The sequence below is a fragment of the Lepisosteus oculatus genome, chromosome 19 (genome assembly GCF_040954835.1).
Source record: "Lepisosteus oculatus isolate fLepOcu1 chromosome 19, fLepOcu1.hap2, whole genome shotgun sequence".
In the NCBI taxonomy this organism is placed as follows: domain Eukaryota; kingdom Metazoa; phylum Chordata; class Actinopteri; order Semionotiformes; family Lepisosteidae; genus Lepisosteus; species Lepisosteus oculatus.
The window spans coordinates 13,433,875-13,447,088 of NC_090714.1; the positions used below are offsets into that span (position 1 = coordinate 13,433,875).

The 13,214-nt window shown below is 42.4% G+C and overlaps 1 protein-coding gene and 1 long non-coding RNA gene across 2 annotated transcripts; one reads left to right on the plus strand and one right to left on the minus strand.

Moving 5' to 3' along the window:
* Nucleotides 1-260: 260 nt before the first annotated feature.
* On the minus strand, nt 261-7,784 carry hapstr1a (HUWE1 associated protein modifying stress responses a). The gene is made up of 4 exons (XM_006637157.3): nt 7,374-7,784; nt 6,125-6,205; nt 4,748-5,023; nt 261-2,931 (listed from the first exon to the last, which is right to left on the minus strand). The coding sequence occupies exons 1-4, from the start codon at nt 7,567-7,569 to the stop codon at nt 2,687-2,689; spliced, it is 798 nt and encodes a 265-aa protein (XP_006637220.1). The 5' UTR covers nt 7,570-7,784; the 3' UTR covers nt 261-2,686.
* A 128-nt stretch (nt 7,785-7,912) lies between these two features.
* Nucleotides 7,913-9,415, plus strand: LOC107079038 (uncharacterized). Its single transcript, XR_001480022.2, has 2 exons — nt 7,913-8,129; nt 8,502-9,415. It is a non-coding gene; the product is annotated as an uncharacterized lncRNA (long non-coding RNA).
* The last annotated feature ends 3,799 nt before the right edge of the window (nt 9,416-13,214 follow it).

Below are 13,214 nucleotides of genomic sequence, written 5' to 3' on the forward strand. Positions count from 1 at the left end.
AAATATCAAGACTACACACAACAGGGTCCTTCATCTGATTACTGACCACAGCACAGCTCAGCTTTCAGCAGTGTTCAATGTAAACCCAGGAGTGACATGTACTGAAGTCAGTGATTTAAGAGAGAAAGCCATGCAGAAGCTGTGGATGCATTGCTACTAAACGACTCAGGATTCAACAAGTTTCACAGCTGGTGAAGTCCTTTATATACACTTCCTCAGTGTTGCGGTGTATTGCAAATACCATAACAGCTGAACAAAAATGGGTTCATTTATTTTATTCTTTCAATCAAAAGCTTAAGGATTAATGAAAAGGTTTTACTTCCTTACATCAAGACAATTTTAAGTTTTTAGACTTACATCAGAAAACCAAATTTTCTTTTAAAGATATAGGATTCATTCATAGCCAAAAATAAACCAGGAGTTTAACAGCATTATTCAAACCACACAACACTGAGGCGCTGAAGGATCAGATGGAAGATTGAATCTGAGTGGCTAAAAAGGAAGTTCATCACCCTCTATATAAAGTGCTGAAGCAAACCTGTAACAAATAGCTAGCCCTTAAGACCTGACTGCAAAACCTGACTTCTTACATGAGGTTTTAACTAGCAGTGATGATTCTTACATCATTTCAGAGACACTACACAATTAAAGGAAATTCTAACTTGTCAGTTGTAAAACAAAAAGTAAAAACCTAATTCTCTTAACCATGCAAAAACCCCATTAACAGAATAGTAACACTAAGTTGTAGGAAGTATTTTCTACAAAAACTTGCTCCCTCACTGAATTAAGTCAAAGTGAACAGTAAACTGGTGTGCTGAACAAAAACTAATGCCATAAAAAAAAGACTTAGTTAAATATTCATCCAGAATAATGAAATAAATTCCTAGTTTATCGGTAGCTTGACTTCTGCTGAAAACAGGAAACGCCATTAGAATACAGGTGAAAATCTGTTTTAAAAATAAGAAGATACAGAGTGAATACTTAAAATGATATAAGGTTTACTTTGCATAATTAAAAAACCTTCTATTTTTAATAACTTAAATTCATACATTTATGTAAGTTGAAGAAAACATTTACATTGCAACAATTCGTTGTGATTTTCAAATGTTAACTAACATCTTAATTTCCCCCAAGCCCACAGTAAAAACATGGAAATCCCATTAAGAAAGGCAACACTCATGAAGCCATCCAACTATGGCTTGCTGCCCCAGCCACTGTGAGAACGCAGCTCTGTAGTCACGCCACATACAGCTTTGTCTGCTGCAAAGAAGCAAGTGTTTGCTGGAATTAACGGTATGCAGTATGTCACTGATCCAAGTTAGTGCTCCACTGAAGTCCTTCAATACAGGAGTATTAATTGCCAATTAATAATCATGCCTAAAGAATGTACAGGGAGGTGCTGAAGACAAAATGCAAACCCTTACATATAGGCTACTCAGTTGCAGAAACCAGGGAACTTTATAAACTGTTTATGGCAAAGGCGTAGTTATAAAACATCCCTTGTGACCTTCCTCCCAGTCAGTAACTCCTAATAATTCTACCTTCCGTTTCACAAGATTTAAAATGCTCAAACAAAATGTTAATTAGCAAAACTTCAAAAAGCCTTTTCCTCCAAGATATTGTGGTTAAGATCTTCTAATTGGAAAAAGGGATAAAATTCTAAAGCTGCAATATTTACAATCACTTTCCCAGATATATTCAGGATGAGAAACTATTAATTGGAGTAATATGTTCGATATCCCTTCACAACTCTCAAAGTTAAATCTGCAGATACTATGCAAGATCAATGATAGGACATTTTAGACCAAGTTTAAAGGATATCTGAAGCCACCCAAAGTTAAAAGCTTGGTTTCTTTAATGCAAGAATCATTATACATTAATAACTATTGAATGGTTTGCACTTTTTACAATATGTACCACATGTATCATACCAGCACCTAAATGTTAAGTATATACATTATATATTCTTAACAGACTACAGACAAAAAGTTAAGTATTCTAAGAGATTACTTATGAGGGAAAACATCTGGTAAGTTACTTTGGAGCACTAAAAACACAAGTGAATCCAATAAAGATTATTGTACTGCAATGTACTATGTATCAACTGCATGACCATCATAGCACCTCTTTACAATTCCACACAATCACCAGAGCTAGCAGCTGCTTCGGACAGAACAGGAACCAAAAAAGTCCACGTCTTAGTCTGCAAACTGCAGCGAAGTATTATGCTGCTAGGAAAAAGAAAACAAAATGGAAGGTTGCAGATCTGACAAAATGCCATGCTGGAAAGGACATTCAGTCATAAACTGGCAATACTGTTGAAGCAAATACTCAACACAGCAGAAAATAAAGAACAAGCTTATAACCAAAGTAACATCAGATATCATACCCTTTCATTCAAGTGGATACAAGTAAGGTCACTTCAGCCTTAAAACTTGGAAACGTTCACCTATGCTGATCTTGCTAAGACCTTACAAACAGATGTCCTTTGACTGGAGAAAACCATTATTACAGATATCTACCGCAGCAGGACAGCTTATGGCAATCATTATTGAATTCACTCATCTTTGAAAAAAATGAAAAAGTTTTGATGGCCCTCTTGTTTCCTTTCAAGAAAAAAAAAGTGTTGAGGATTAAGTGGCTTTTTTTTTATTAAGCAGCACGGTGCATTTAATGAGAGCTCTGCTCAGATCATTCGATTGCGTTTATGGGTTGGGGAGTCTGTGATGACATCGCCACACTGGGCTGAGGTCCGCTTCCTAGTGCCACCATTGTCTAAGTGGAGTGCCATTTCTTCCGATATGAAAGTGTTCAAGTCCACATCGTGAAGTCCATTTCTCCTACGGCTCGGGTTGGAGCCACCACTGACGTGAGTTGGGGACCCAGGAGTACTTGAACGGACACTTATGCTTGCCATTGCTCCACTGAGACCTGAAAGACAAATAGAGGACCGTTGTGTCGTTTTCTCAGGTACAAGACGAAGAATTCTTCTACGCGAAAGACGTGTCAGTTTAGGAATTCAAGGGTACAGGACCACTGAAAATTGGTCTGCCAAACCAGTGTATGACTGTTCCATCTGGATCCCATTCGTCTGTGCAGTAGCTTTACAGATTCTGTACTGTAAGGTTACTGACAAACCTCAACAGATTTTGTTCTATTTGCAGGTTAGTCAAAGAGGTTCTGTAATGGCCACCCCATAATACATGCTGAAGTTTTCTATGGAAATCCACACTTGCCTAATTTGGTACTTAAAATCTAACACTGTAAAGAATAAGCCCTGTTACAAGGTTTAACACATCACAACATCACTCTTTACTCCCATCTGTAGCATGTTTTATCACAGGAACGAAGCCTCTCCTTGATGAATTACATCTTACATCTCCAAGCACAATAACACTGCATACCAATCTACATATTGCAACACCAATGTTTCTTCCATCACTTAAACCCAGTTCACTACGTGCGATTTAAAACAGGTGTAACCTTCAACCTGCCCTTGTTCAGAAACAAACTCCAACTCGCTGCTCTCCCGCTTTCTCCCACACTTGCCAGAGGTCACAACCCCAGCCTAAACCCCTGTGGAGGAAACTGCACGCCCAGACAAGCGCAGGAAACAGCTGAGCTCGAGTGGCTTCGAGGCATTTCCACTAGTTTCACAACAGCCCTCACAAAGGCACTCCTCTCCACAGCTGACCCAGCAGCACTCATCCGTCAGGACATCAATGAGCCCACTGTGACGTCTAACAACTCCAGAAAGTGCAACACGTTAAAGCTACAAGTTCACTTCCCAGATCTTTTTCACGAATGCAAATGCAAACCAGTTTCATGGAAAAACACCAATTCTGTAAAAACAAATTCTTCTAACAACGCCAAACTTGACTCTTCAAATCTGTTTTACAGCTGTATTTTAGAATAGTATTTCGTTTCCTCTCCCACATTCAACAGGTGACCACCAGACATGAATCTCTTCTACTTGGAAGGGAAAATGTAACCAGCTGTACGGGTTTTAGTTAAACAGAGGAGTGCCTCCACCTTCCCTTGAACTTTTCTACAGCTGGGCTTGTTTTACAACACTAAGGTTGAGGGCTACTGCAGCAAAGACCAAATCAAAGGTCTGCAGAAGTAAAAAAAAAAAATCCCTTCTCTCATGCCCTGCTCCCTGCTCGTCTCTTACTGGGTAAACCCTGCAGCCTCACCAGGCTTCACAGGTTTTCTTGACATTAATTATGCACAGTGAACAACGCAACTGGACTGACGCCTGCAGTTCTACCTCTGCAGCAATCAAAACAATGTACTTTAAACATCAATATCTGCCTTAACTTTCCCTCTTATCAACTCCCATTTCATTGCAATACTTATGTCTGTGCTTCCTAAGCAAATAATCTATTTAGATCTTCACAGGTCACTGAACAAATGATAATCCTACAGGCTAATGGTGCCTCAAGGAAGGTCAGTGATTGTTGTTAACTTCACACATATTGTGCCCATATTTTTGTGTCAATTAAGGTTACATTTTGGGGTACTAGTTTTCCGGCTCCACATCTGTAAAGCCATGTAAGCCCAATTTACATGGAAATTTGCCCGGGAGAAAACCCCCAGTCTATCCATGCAACGCATCCCCTAATATTAAAGCTCTGGAAATCTCCAACCTTTCATTTTAAAAATAGTTATCAGAAGCCTGCAAGTGACCATTTTTCCCCCTCCTTCACATGTTTACTTGCAGAACCTGAAGAGGACGCAGATTTACCGTGCAGAGCTATGGCTTCTCGGAAGGGCTGCAAGTCAGTCTCTGCAGATGAGCTAGTTTCTGTTGAAGGTGCCCGATTCGGGGACACTACAGTCAGTCTTGGTGGAGCTCTAGAAGTCCTTGGTGGTGGAGCTTTCCCACACAGGAAACTTATCAAGTCCTCCCTGCGTATCGTTCTCCTTCGCTTTTTAACCCAGGCCAATACATCCTTATTGCGGCGCTGATAGCCAATCTGAATTCCTAGGTCATAGCTTCTTTGATGTGCTTCCATGCTTTCTGGAAAGAAGAACAAAATAAATGAAGTTGGGAGATTTTTTTTTTATTTCTTCTCCAAATAATCAAAAACTTGATCTCAATACCAGCCACATCAGAATTAACACTAACATCCATTGTTCTCCCACAACCGTCTCAGATATTGTACAGGGGGGTGGCTGCTATGAGATGTACACCATGAATATTTGACTAACTTTTCCAAAGCCAAGACTAGAGCAGTAAAAATAGATGAGGATTATAAAGAGTCCAATATGACACCTGATGATTGTGTAACTCCACATTTTTTGTGGACACAAAAGTATTATGAGTACTATTATGATGAGTATTCCAAGAAAAATACACAGAAATGAACTTTTATTGAATGCAAAACTGGCTCACAGACAGCATGGCGAGCTGGACTATATGATACAGCGCCACTGTAGACAAGGTTCTGAGTATGTAATGCATGAATCATCCAGGCCTCACATAAGGGATCCGACTCCTCCATTTTAACAAGCAATACAGCCCAGCAGTGTCTGCTTAAATTTTTAAAAATGGTGGATTTCAGAATTGGTTTAGTGTAACTAAAATTACTGTACAAACCATAACAGGGGGATGTAACCAGGCAGAATGGGGGATGGCTTTTGAGAAACGTTCACCTTTTTTAGCCATACCTACGTTGAGGGATATTAGAAGGATTAATCACAAACTTTATTTTAAAAGGTGCACACTGATAAAACTGGGAAAATATGAATATTGGCACTTAAATTCCTTTCCCCCTCCCCACCCAAGAATTCATGTCGTCCAAGAAGAATCCCTCAATGCAACATAAGGCGCTGCCTTTGCTCTACAATAGCGTTTCAAGATTAAAAAAAAAACAATTAGAAAACGAGTCTTAAGTAGAGAACAGTCTGTCTAGCTACGCTTAAACCAGTCCTTGCAAATGCTCCGGAGAGTCAGAGACTTGTGGGATTTCGGTTTACACCATCAATTTGGTTGTTTTTTTTTTTAAAAAGTTAACAAACTCGATTATCTTTTTATTTCTGGTTCCATAAACTAGACAAATGGAGAAACGCGTGTGAAACAGCACCAGCCGCCCCGTCGGCGGAAGAGGCCGAAATTTACCTTTGTATAAATTGGTGACAGCTGTCGCAGCGTTTTGAAAAGGTACCCAAAGCGACAGTCCCTGTTGCTGACACACTCGGTCTGTAAGGGGGGGGGGGAGATCAGGAAAAAAAAGGAGTTAAAAATGTAAAGTGCAACCAACTCAAACGATTGCCAGAACCATCAAACAGCCATGTTAGGATTTCGCCATTTTGAGCAACGTTTTTCGCAAATCCACTTGTTTACCGTGTCCCTCTCTCGCACCTCGATCTTTATTTTTGGAAAGAAAGCCATCGTGCTAAAGGCTTTGTTTGGACAACTTGAATAAACTTTGTCGTCTATAACACACTTTTTGGCAATCGGAATGTTTCGCCAGTCTTCCCCTGTCTGCGCCATTTTGTTTTGATCGACTTGACACAGATGCACTGTGACCGTTAGCGTTTATTCCACTGTTGGGACTTTTTTTTTAAAAAAACGAAATGGTACAGTCCCACGACTGTTCCTCGAAAACACTGGGTAAATATATTTTAAAAAGATTTACAGATGCCCCTTGCCTTCGCCATTTTGTTTCGCGTCCGTAGTTTCGGTGAACAGTATTTTGGTCCCGAGAAACAAAATTATGAAACGGCAGCCCGTTAAGGATTCAACATCTGCCTAGAGAGCCTGTTTCCAATTGCCTAAAGGCCAACGAAGAACTAATTCTACACAACTAAAGGCCCGAGTTATTTTTACTCAGACAACTCCTCCCAGGACTTCGCCATTTTGTTCCTCTTTGGTCTCTGCATACAAACACTGGGCAGCCCTTCAGCTAACCCGACTCCCAATTATGTATCTGCCGCTGGCAGACGCGAAACACGGAGATTTACAACAAAAAAAACGTGCAGGAACACGGATCGGCGAGCTGGTGTTTCGTGCTTGTGCCCCGACAGCCCAAACTACAGATTTTTTTTAACGTTTTCCTTCGCCATTTTGTTGAGCTCAGTTATCGAGGGCTGTAGCTCTGCCCGAAAACCTTCCCCAATCACATCCCCAATTCTTTCCTTTTCTCCCCCCACCCCGCTCCGTCCCTCCCTCCAATAAAATAACCAAGACCAAAAATGGTCTTCGTGCCGTGAAGCGCATTGTTTTTTCTGGTCTCGTTTTTTTTTTTTCGTGTTTTGTTTGCCGGCCATCTCACCCCGCCTGATCTGGGTTTTTAACTGGCAAAGGGAATAAATAAAAGATGCACCAAGTTCTCTCAAGCGGTATCTACGCCGGCGTGTACCCGGACCTTTGTAGAGCTGAGCGACCGCCGTGGCGGAGTTCTGGAAGAGATGCCACAGCTTCTGCTGGCTCTGGTCGGCCTCCTCTTCGCTGGGCTCCTCCTGTTCGGCCTCGGCCAAGCACTGCCGCTCCCATTTCGAGAACCAGTGCTCGGGGCCGTGCTCCTGGATCTCCGACTCCCCCTCCTCCTTCTTATCCTCCATTACCGCACTTCAATCTGTCTTTTATCAAAAGACGAATGGTTTTTATGGCGGTTTTTTTTTTTTCCTAAAAGGGGAATTCTGGGCCTGAGCGGAAGAAAAGAGATCTCCTTTTACGGACTCATTAAGGTCTGCTGTTTCAACACCGGCACACACAACTTTCTCCCGATGACTCCAAACAAACTGAGTCAATTACGCCACCGAGCCGAAACTATAATGAAAACATAGTACCTTGCTGGCACTGATGTCCCGCCTTACTTTCTCGATATAGTATGTGATTGGCTCAAATACGCTCCTTGGCGTGGTTTTTGAATTCGATCTCGTAGATTGATTGGGGAAGACAAACATCAGTCAAACAACGTCACAAAAGAACCCTGTGTAGCTGGGCAGAGAAACTTGAGGGAGGCAGCTCACTGCGCAGACTCCCTGATGCCACAGACCTGACAGCTGCGGGAAGGTGACGTCACCGTCTGTGACCCCCCCCCCCCACAGAACTAAGAAAACAAACATGTCACGTGTAGACAGGTAGCAGAACCACTTCCTAGGTGCTCTTTTCCAAAATGGTAAGAACGTATTCGTACTCTACACAATCGCGGCAGTAGTCTATTGGGTTTTTTTTGTCTTTCAGGCGAAAGATTTTGTTGGGGGGGTTTTCTGAGGAACTGTGTCTGTCCTAAAAGCTTGAATATAGCTGATTTGTCAAATCTATGTTTTTAAAAATAATTATCTCGGTTTACTGATGCTCGCTTCCTTCTGCAGTGATAAATGCATTTACTGTTCTGAGAAGGTGCTGTAATAGACGCAGGAAGATACCACTAGAGGGAGCAGTGCCTCAGTGGAATGCCCATGGGCGGTGCTTAGACAGAGCATGAAACTTCAATAAAATCCTCTAAAGAAAAAGACATGCGGCCATGTATGCAATATCTTCTGTATAGATCATCTTCATCAGCAGTCTTCCTCCGGATGAAGGTGTCCCCAGGACCTGTTCCAACGTGCTACTTCACTCTCCCAGGCAGTGCCCCTGAGGGCGTGAGGTCTCCTTCCCATCACTCCCAGCTTCCGAGCATGTGTTCCTCTCCTTCGGTCCACTGCTGAGCTGTCCCTCGGGTCACTGAAGCACAGAGGCCAGCCCAGACTTCAATAGCCAGCCCAGACCCTCCACTGGTCCGGCCAGGGGCGGTCAAGCCCCGAGGACAAAGGGTCATGCAGTCTGACAGCTTGAGAACGGCATTGTGGGTGACTCAGCCGTTTCAGTGCTGCAGAGCGCGAGTATGTGTTTGTATACATGCTGCAGCTTTTACCCCCAGGCAGGGCTCTCCATTGAAGGCCAGAATATTGTGGGTTCAGATGGCAGCTGGATCACTGCTATTGTATCCTAAGAACAAGGCCCTCACTACGATTACTTCAGGAAAATAAGCAAGGTAAATGGATGCAAACCAGGGTCGCTTTAGATAAGGGAATCTCTCACATTAATAATATTTAATAATCCTACAGATAGCTTTTGTATGCTTCACATCAAGTGTCTGTTTACTTATCTGTGGTCTGTGTCACAAAGAGAAACAGGCCAGTGTTCGATATATACATAGTGTTGTTTTATAGTCATAGTTTTCTTGAAAAGCACCATTTGATGAAGTATAAGTGTCCTAGAATGGCTTGCCAACAAAAACCAAATTGCTTTTTACATGAAAATAATTAGTGTACAAACAGAGAAACATTTGACTTCAGAAAACAATTAATGGGTCATTTTATACTTTCCCATTGTCCCACTGCCTTGAGTGCTGCGGTTGCTAAATCTGGCTTGCTGCTCACTAGTTCTCTTCTAGTTAATAAAAAGTGTCATATTCTGTTATGCTGCTCTGAAAACTCCATTCTTCAGGAGTCTGCTGAGTGCTACCAGCTTCACTCTGTCTGTCGGGACTGGTCGCAACTTGTCCAGTACAGATTGTAATAGATTATACTCATGGTGTGGAAAGAGAATACCGTGTGAGGTTAGAATTGATGTGTTTTAGCAGGGGGCTTTCTATACACACAGTATGCTGACTCACTACATTCTTTTGCCCAAGTGGACAAACTGTAGTGTTTCACTGATTGGATTTGAACCCCACGAACATCCTTGTTACAAGTCCTTGACGACTGTTCCACACGGCGGCCTCATTAAGATCCACACGGGCAAAACGAGAGTCAAGATGCAGCCTTTAAACCTATAGAATGCGTAGCATGTCAGAGCAGCCATCACTACATGTATAAACGTGTAAGCATTTAACATTTTCTAGGAATTAATTAACAGTGTATGCACAGCTCTTGTACGAAATGCATGTGTACACATACACTTACAGTACATATATAAATATTGACGTATTTTGCGTATACAGCCATCTGTTTACATGTCTGTGTCCTTGACCTTCATGGGTTTTCACTTGGTAGTGCCAGTTATACTGGCCCAAGACTCAAATAGCTAGACCACCCCCCCCCCCCAGGACAGTGATTCCTAGGCCTTGGTGCTGAGGACCCCCAGACCCACTGGTTTTCATTCCAGCCCAGCTCTGTACTTAATTAACTAACAAGAAGTTGCTTGACTGCAACCTGTGGACGTTGTTAATTTCCGCTAAAACCTTCAGACAGAAAGGACAGTCGAAATGACATAGTTTCACCTCAATCAATTAAATGTAAAACTAAACCAAAATCAGCGCAAGTCAATACTTGACATGACAAGTGACAATATGCTGTTTTTCGAATGCCTTTTCATTTATGAGCTCCTTTAGGAGCATTAGCTGCATCTTGTTTAGCATATATCCACCCTATTTTGTAAATAAGAACTTCCACATGATGTTTATTTAATAAATCAAATGTACTCTTTCTTATCGAGAATTTGCTCTCCTCCAGTTACTACTCCAATTGGCTTTTTATAACGTTTCCTTTCCCTAACAAACCAATGCGCATCGAAAACTCCAAGCTGCGTACGGATAAGAATTCACTGAGTTAATCGATTAAAACAGTTTAATTCTTACTTCATCATGGGTAACAGTGATGTAAAAAATATTTTATGTCCATGAAATGGTAACATCATATCACCTTTTAATGCTACATGTGAGGCTCTACCTTGGCATCGTCAGAAGACTGTGCATTAAGTGTATTTCCAGTACTGAGGTGAAAGCACTGAAAAGACTTTGGCGCCAGCAATGATCTCCATCCCACTGCAGCTCGTAACCCTACCCTACTAAAAGAGGGGCCTCTTGCTACATCATAGCCAGCCTTGCAGTGACACCCAGCCCAGCTGCAGCTGCCCTGCCTGTGCAGGCCGCTGTCCTCTTCTGCGGAGAAGGACAGTAAGTCAGAATTCAAAGAGACACATCTATCCAGTGTTTAATTTCCCTGCCGATCTGCAGCAGCAGGCTTTGCGCTCAGAAAGGATTTTGTACCGTTCAGCACTAATACTGGCTGAAGGTCCGACGTGAATGGCCTGTCCTGCTCACAGCAGCCCGGGTCTTGTGATCCTCTCTCCTGGCTTGGCAGATCACGTCAATTGCATGCCTGTGCAATCTCCCAGCCTGCATTTCCCCAGTCTCCGAGCAGGAATGCGCTGCCTTGTTGGTGACTCAGAGTGGCAGTCCGGACAGATGTAGAGATATATTGCCTTTAACTGGGGACAGAAATCAATCGAGAAGGCAATATGTGATGTAATAAATTAATAAATGAATCTGCGCTAACAACACTGCTTACAATACTGCAAAGGCACAGATAAAGGTTTATTCCATGCCGGAAAGAAAAGAGAGACATTGTTTTGGCTGTGGCTCCTGAAGAAGGCTCCACATCCAAAATATTGCGCAGTGTTCCCTCTAATTTGTAATGGCCTGTGTGTGCAAAAATTTCAAGTTGTGCACATTTTTCCCCCCAGTGACAAAAACTTGTGCGCACTAAATGGAGTGTATGTAAAAATGTAAACCCGAAATTATTTTTTGTTAATATAGTCCAAGATCCAAAAGACCAGGACAGCGACTCAACGGTCCCAGTCAAAGAGACGAGATGACGAGAGCATAGATATCGATGATCGAGTAGCAATAATAATGCACACAGCCAAGCCTGGCCTCTTGCAGCCAGTCTCATGTGGTCAATTTAGCATTTTTCAATGGACGGCTGTGTTTGTTTTATTATTATCATATTGTGGGGGAATTCAATTTTTTGTGTGCAGTTCAATTTCCTAGGTGTGCTGATTTCATAACCCGTGTGCCTGGCTTAGAGGGAACTTTGGCGGAGCAGTGGCTCTGTGGCTTAAGTTTCTCTCCCCGTCTGTGTGTCTCATGGAGAGCAAGCTGGGGTCTGCGAAAAGACAAATTCCTAATGCGAGAAATTGTATATGGCCAATAAAGTGATCTTATCTCTTATTGTGTCTCTTTTCAGCATGGAATAAACCAATATCTGTTCTTTTTGCAGCCTATGCACGCTGACATAGCTACCAACTTCAGCTTGCAATACTGTCAGCCTAGAAGCCCCTGGTCTGTTTGTGGCCCTGTGTTTCAGGCATTTTGATTCTGATACTCACCGTTTTAAGAGATGTATATGTCTGAAATAAACTAATTTTCATTAAACAGCTCGAGTGCAAAAGCTGCCACTATCCCTTCCTCAGCTTGTATTGGTAAGGGTGCCAGCTGTAATTGCATCACAGTGACATGTAATTGATTCACCCAATTAACAAACTGAACCAAAGGAGGTATCTTGTACACGCTAGGTGCCTACAGGTGGTTCTTTTTCAGTCTTCCAGTCAAACCCGGGCAAGGTGTTGCTGTGCAATCTCTTCAGTCATTCTGGCTGCTGATTGCCAACAACGTCTACCTGTGAGGCACAGTGCTAAGAAACAAGAGAGGACAAGCTGTTGATGGTAATCTTTAATGGCCATTTCAAAAGTACACTAGAACTGCATTGTTAGAACGTTGCCCCAGATAGGTACAGTTTACACTGGCATTAAAGGCTCTTTCAACAGCTCTGTCTACCACAACTAAGGCAGGCACCAGCTAAGAAATGACTTAAAGAGGTACCAACTGTGTCTGTGCACAATTTTCATTTTCATCACAATCTGAGGCTCTGGATGCAAATAACATCTGGAGGAATTCCATCTGGTCACCCTACAAGCAGCGACAGGAACAGCCCCCTGAAACTTGTGCCAGTGCCCCCAGGAGCATGGGAAACCATTCTGCCCATCCAGCTAATTGACCTGACAGTTTGATCCAGCTCTTTTCTTGAAAGAAGCCAGGCTTTAACAACATGGCCGGGTAACACGTTCCACACTCCCACTACCCTTGGCATAAAGAAGTGCCTCCTGTTCTCAGTTTTAAAAAACTTCGGATGCGTCAGGTTTGCCCGATCTTTAATTACCTACAAAAAATGTCCTCGAAAGCCACCTGTCCACACGGCGCCTGGAGACCTACAGCTCCTTCCTTTCCTTTATTGCTATGTGCTGACAATTTACACTATTTTACCCTACTATCTTGAACCAAAGGAGAATTTATGTTTCAGCGCTTCAGTTCATACGGTCGCCTGCCTGCAGAAGGGATTGTCGTCATTTCTGAAATACGACCATATGTTTCCATTCATTAAAATATCTGGATGTCATACTACACCACCAAGGTTGCAGCAATTAGTTTCTGCCTTTG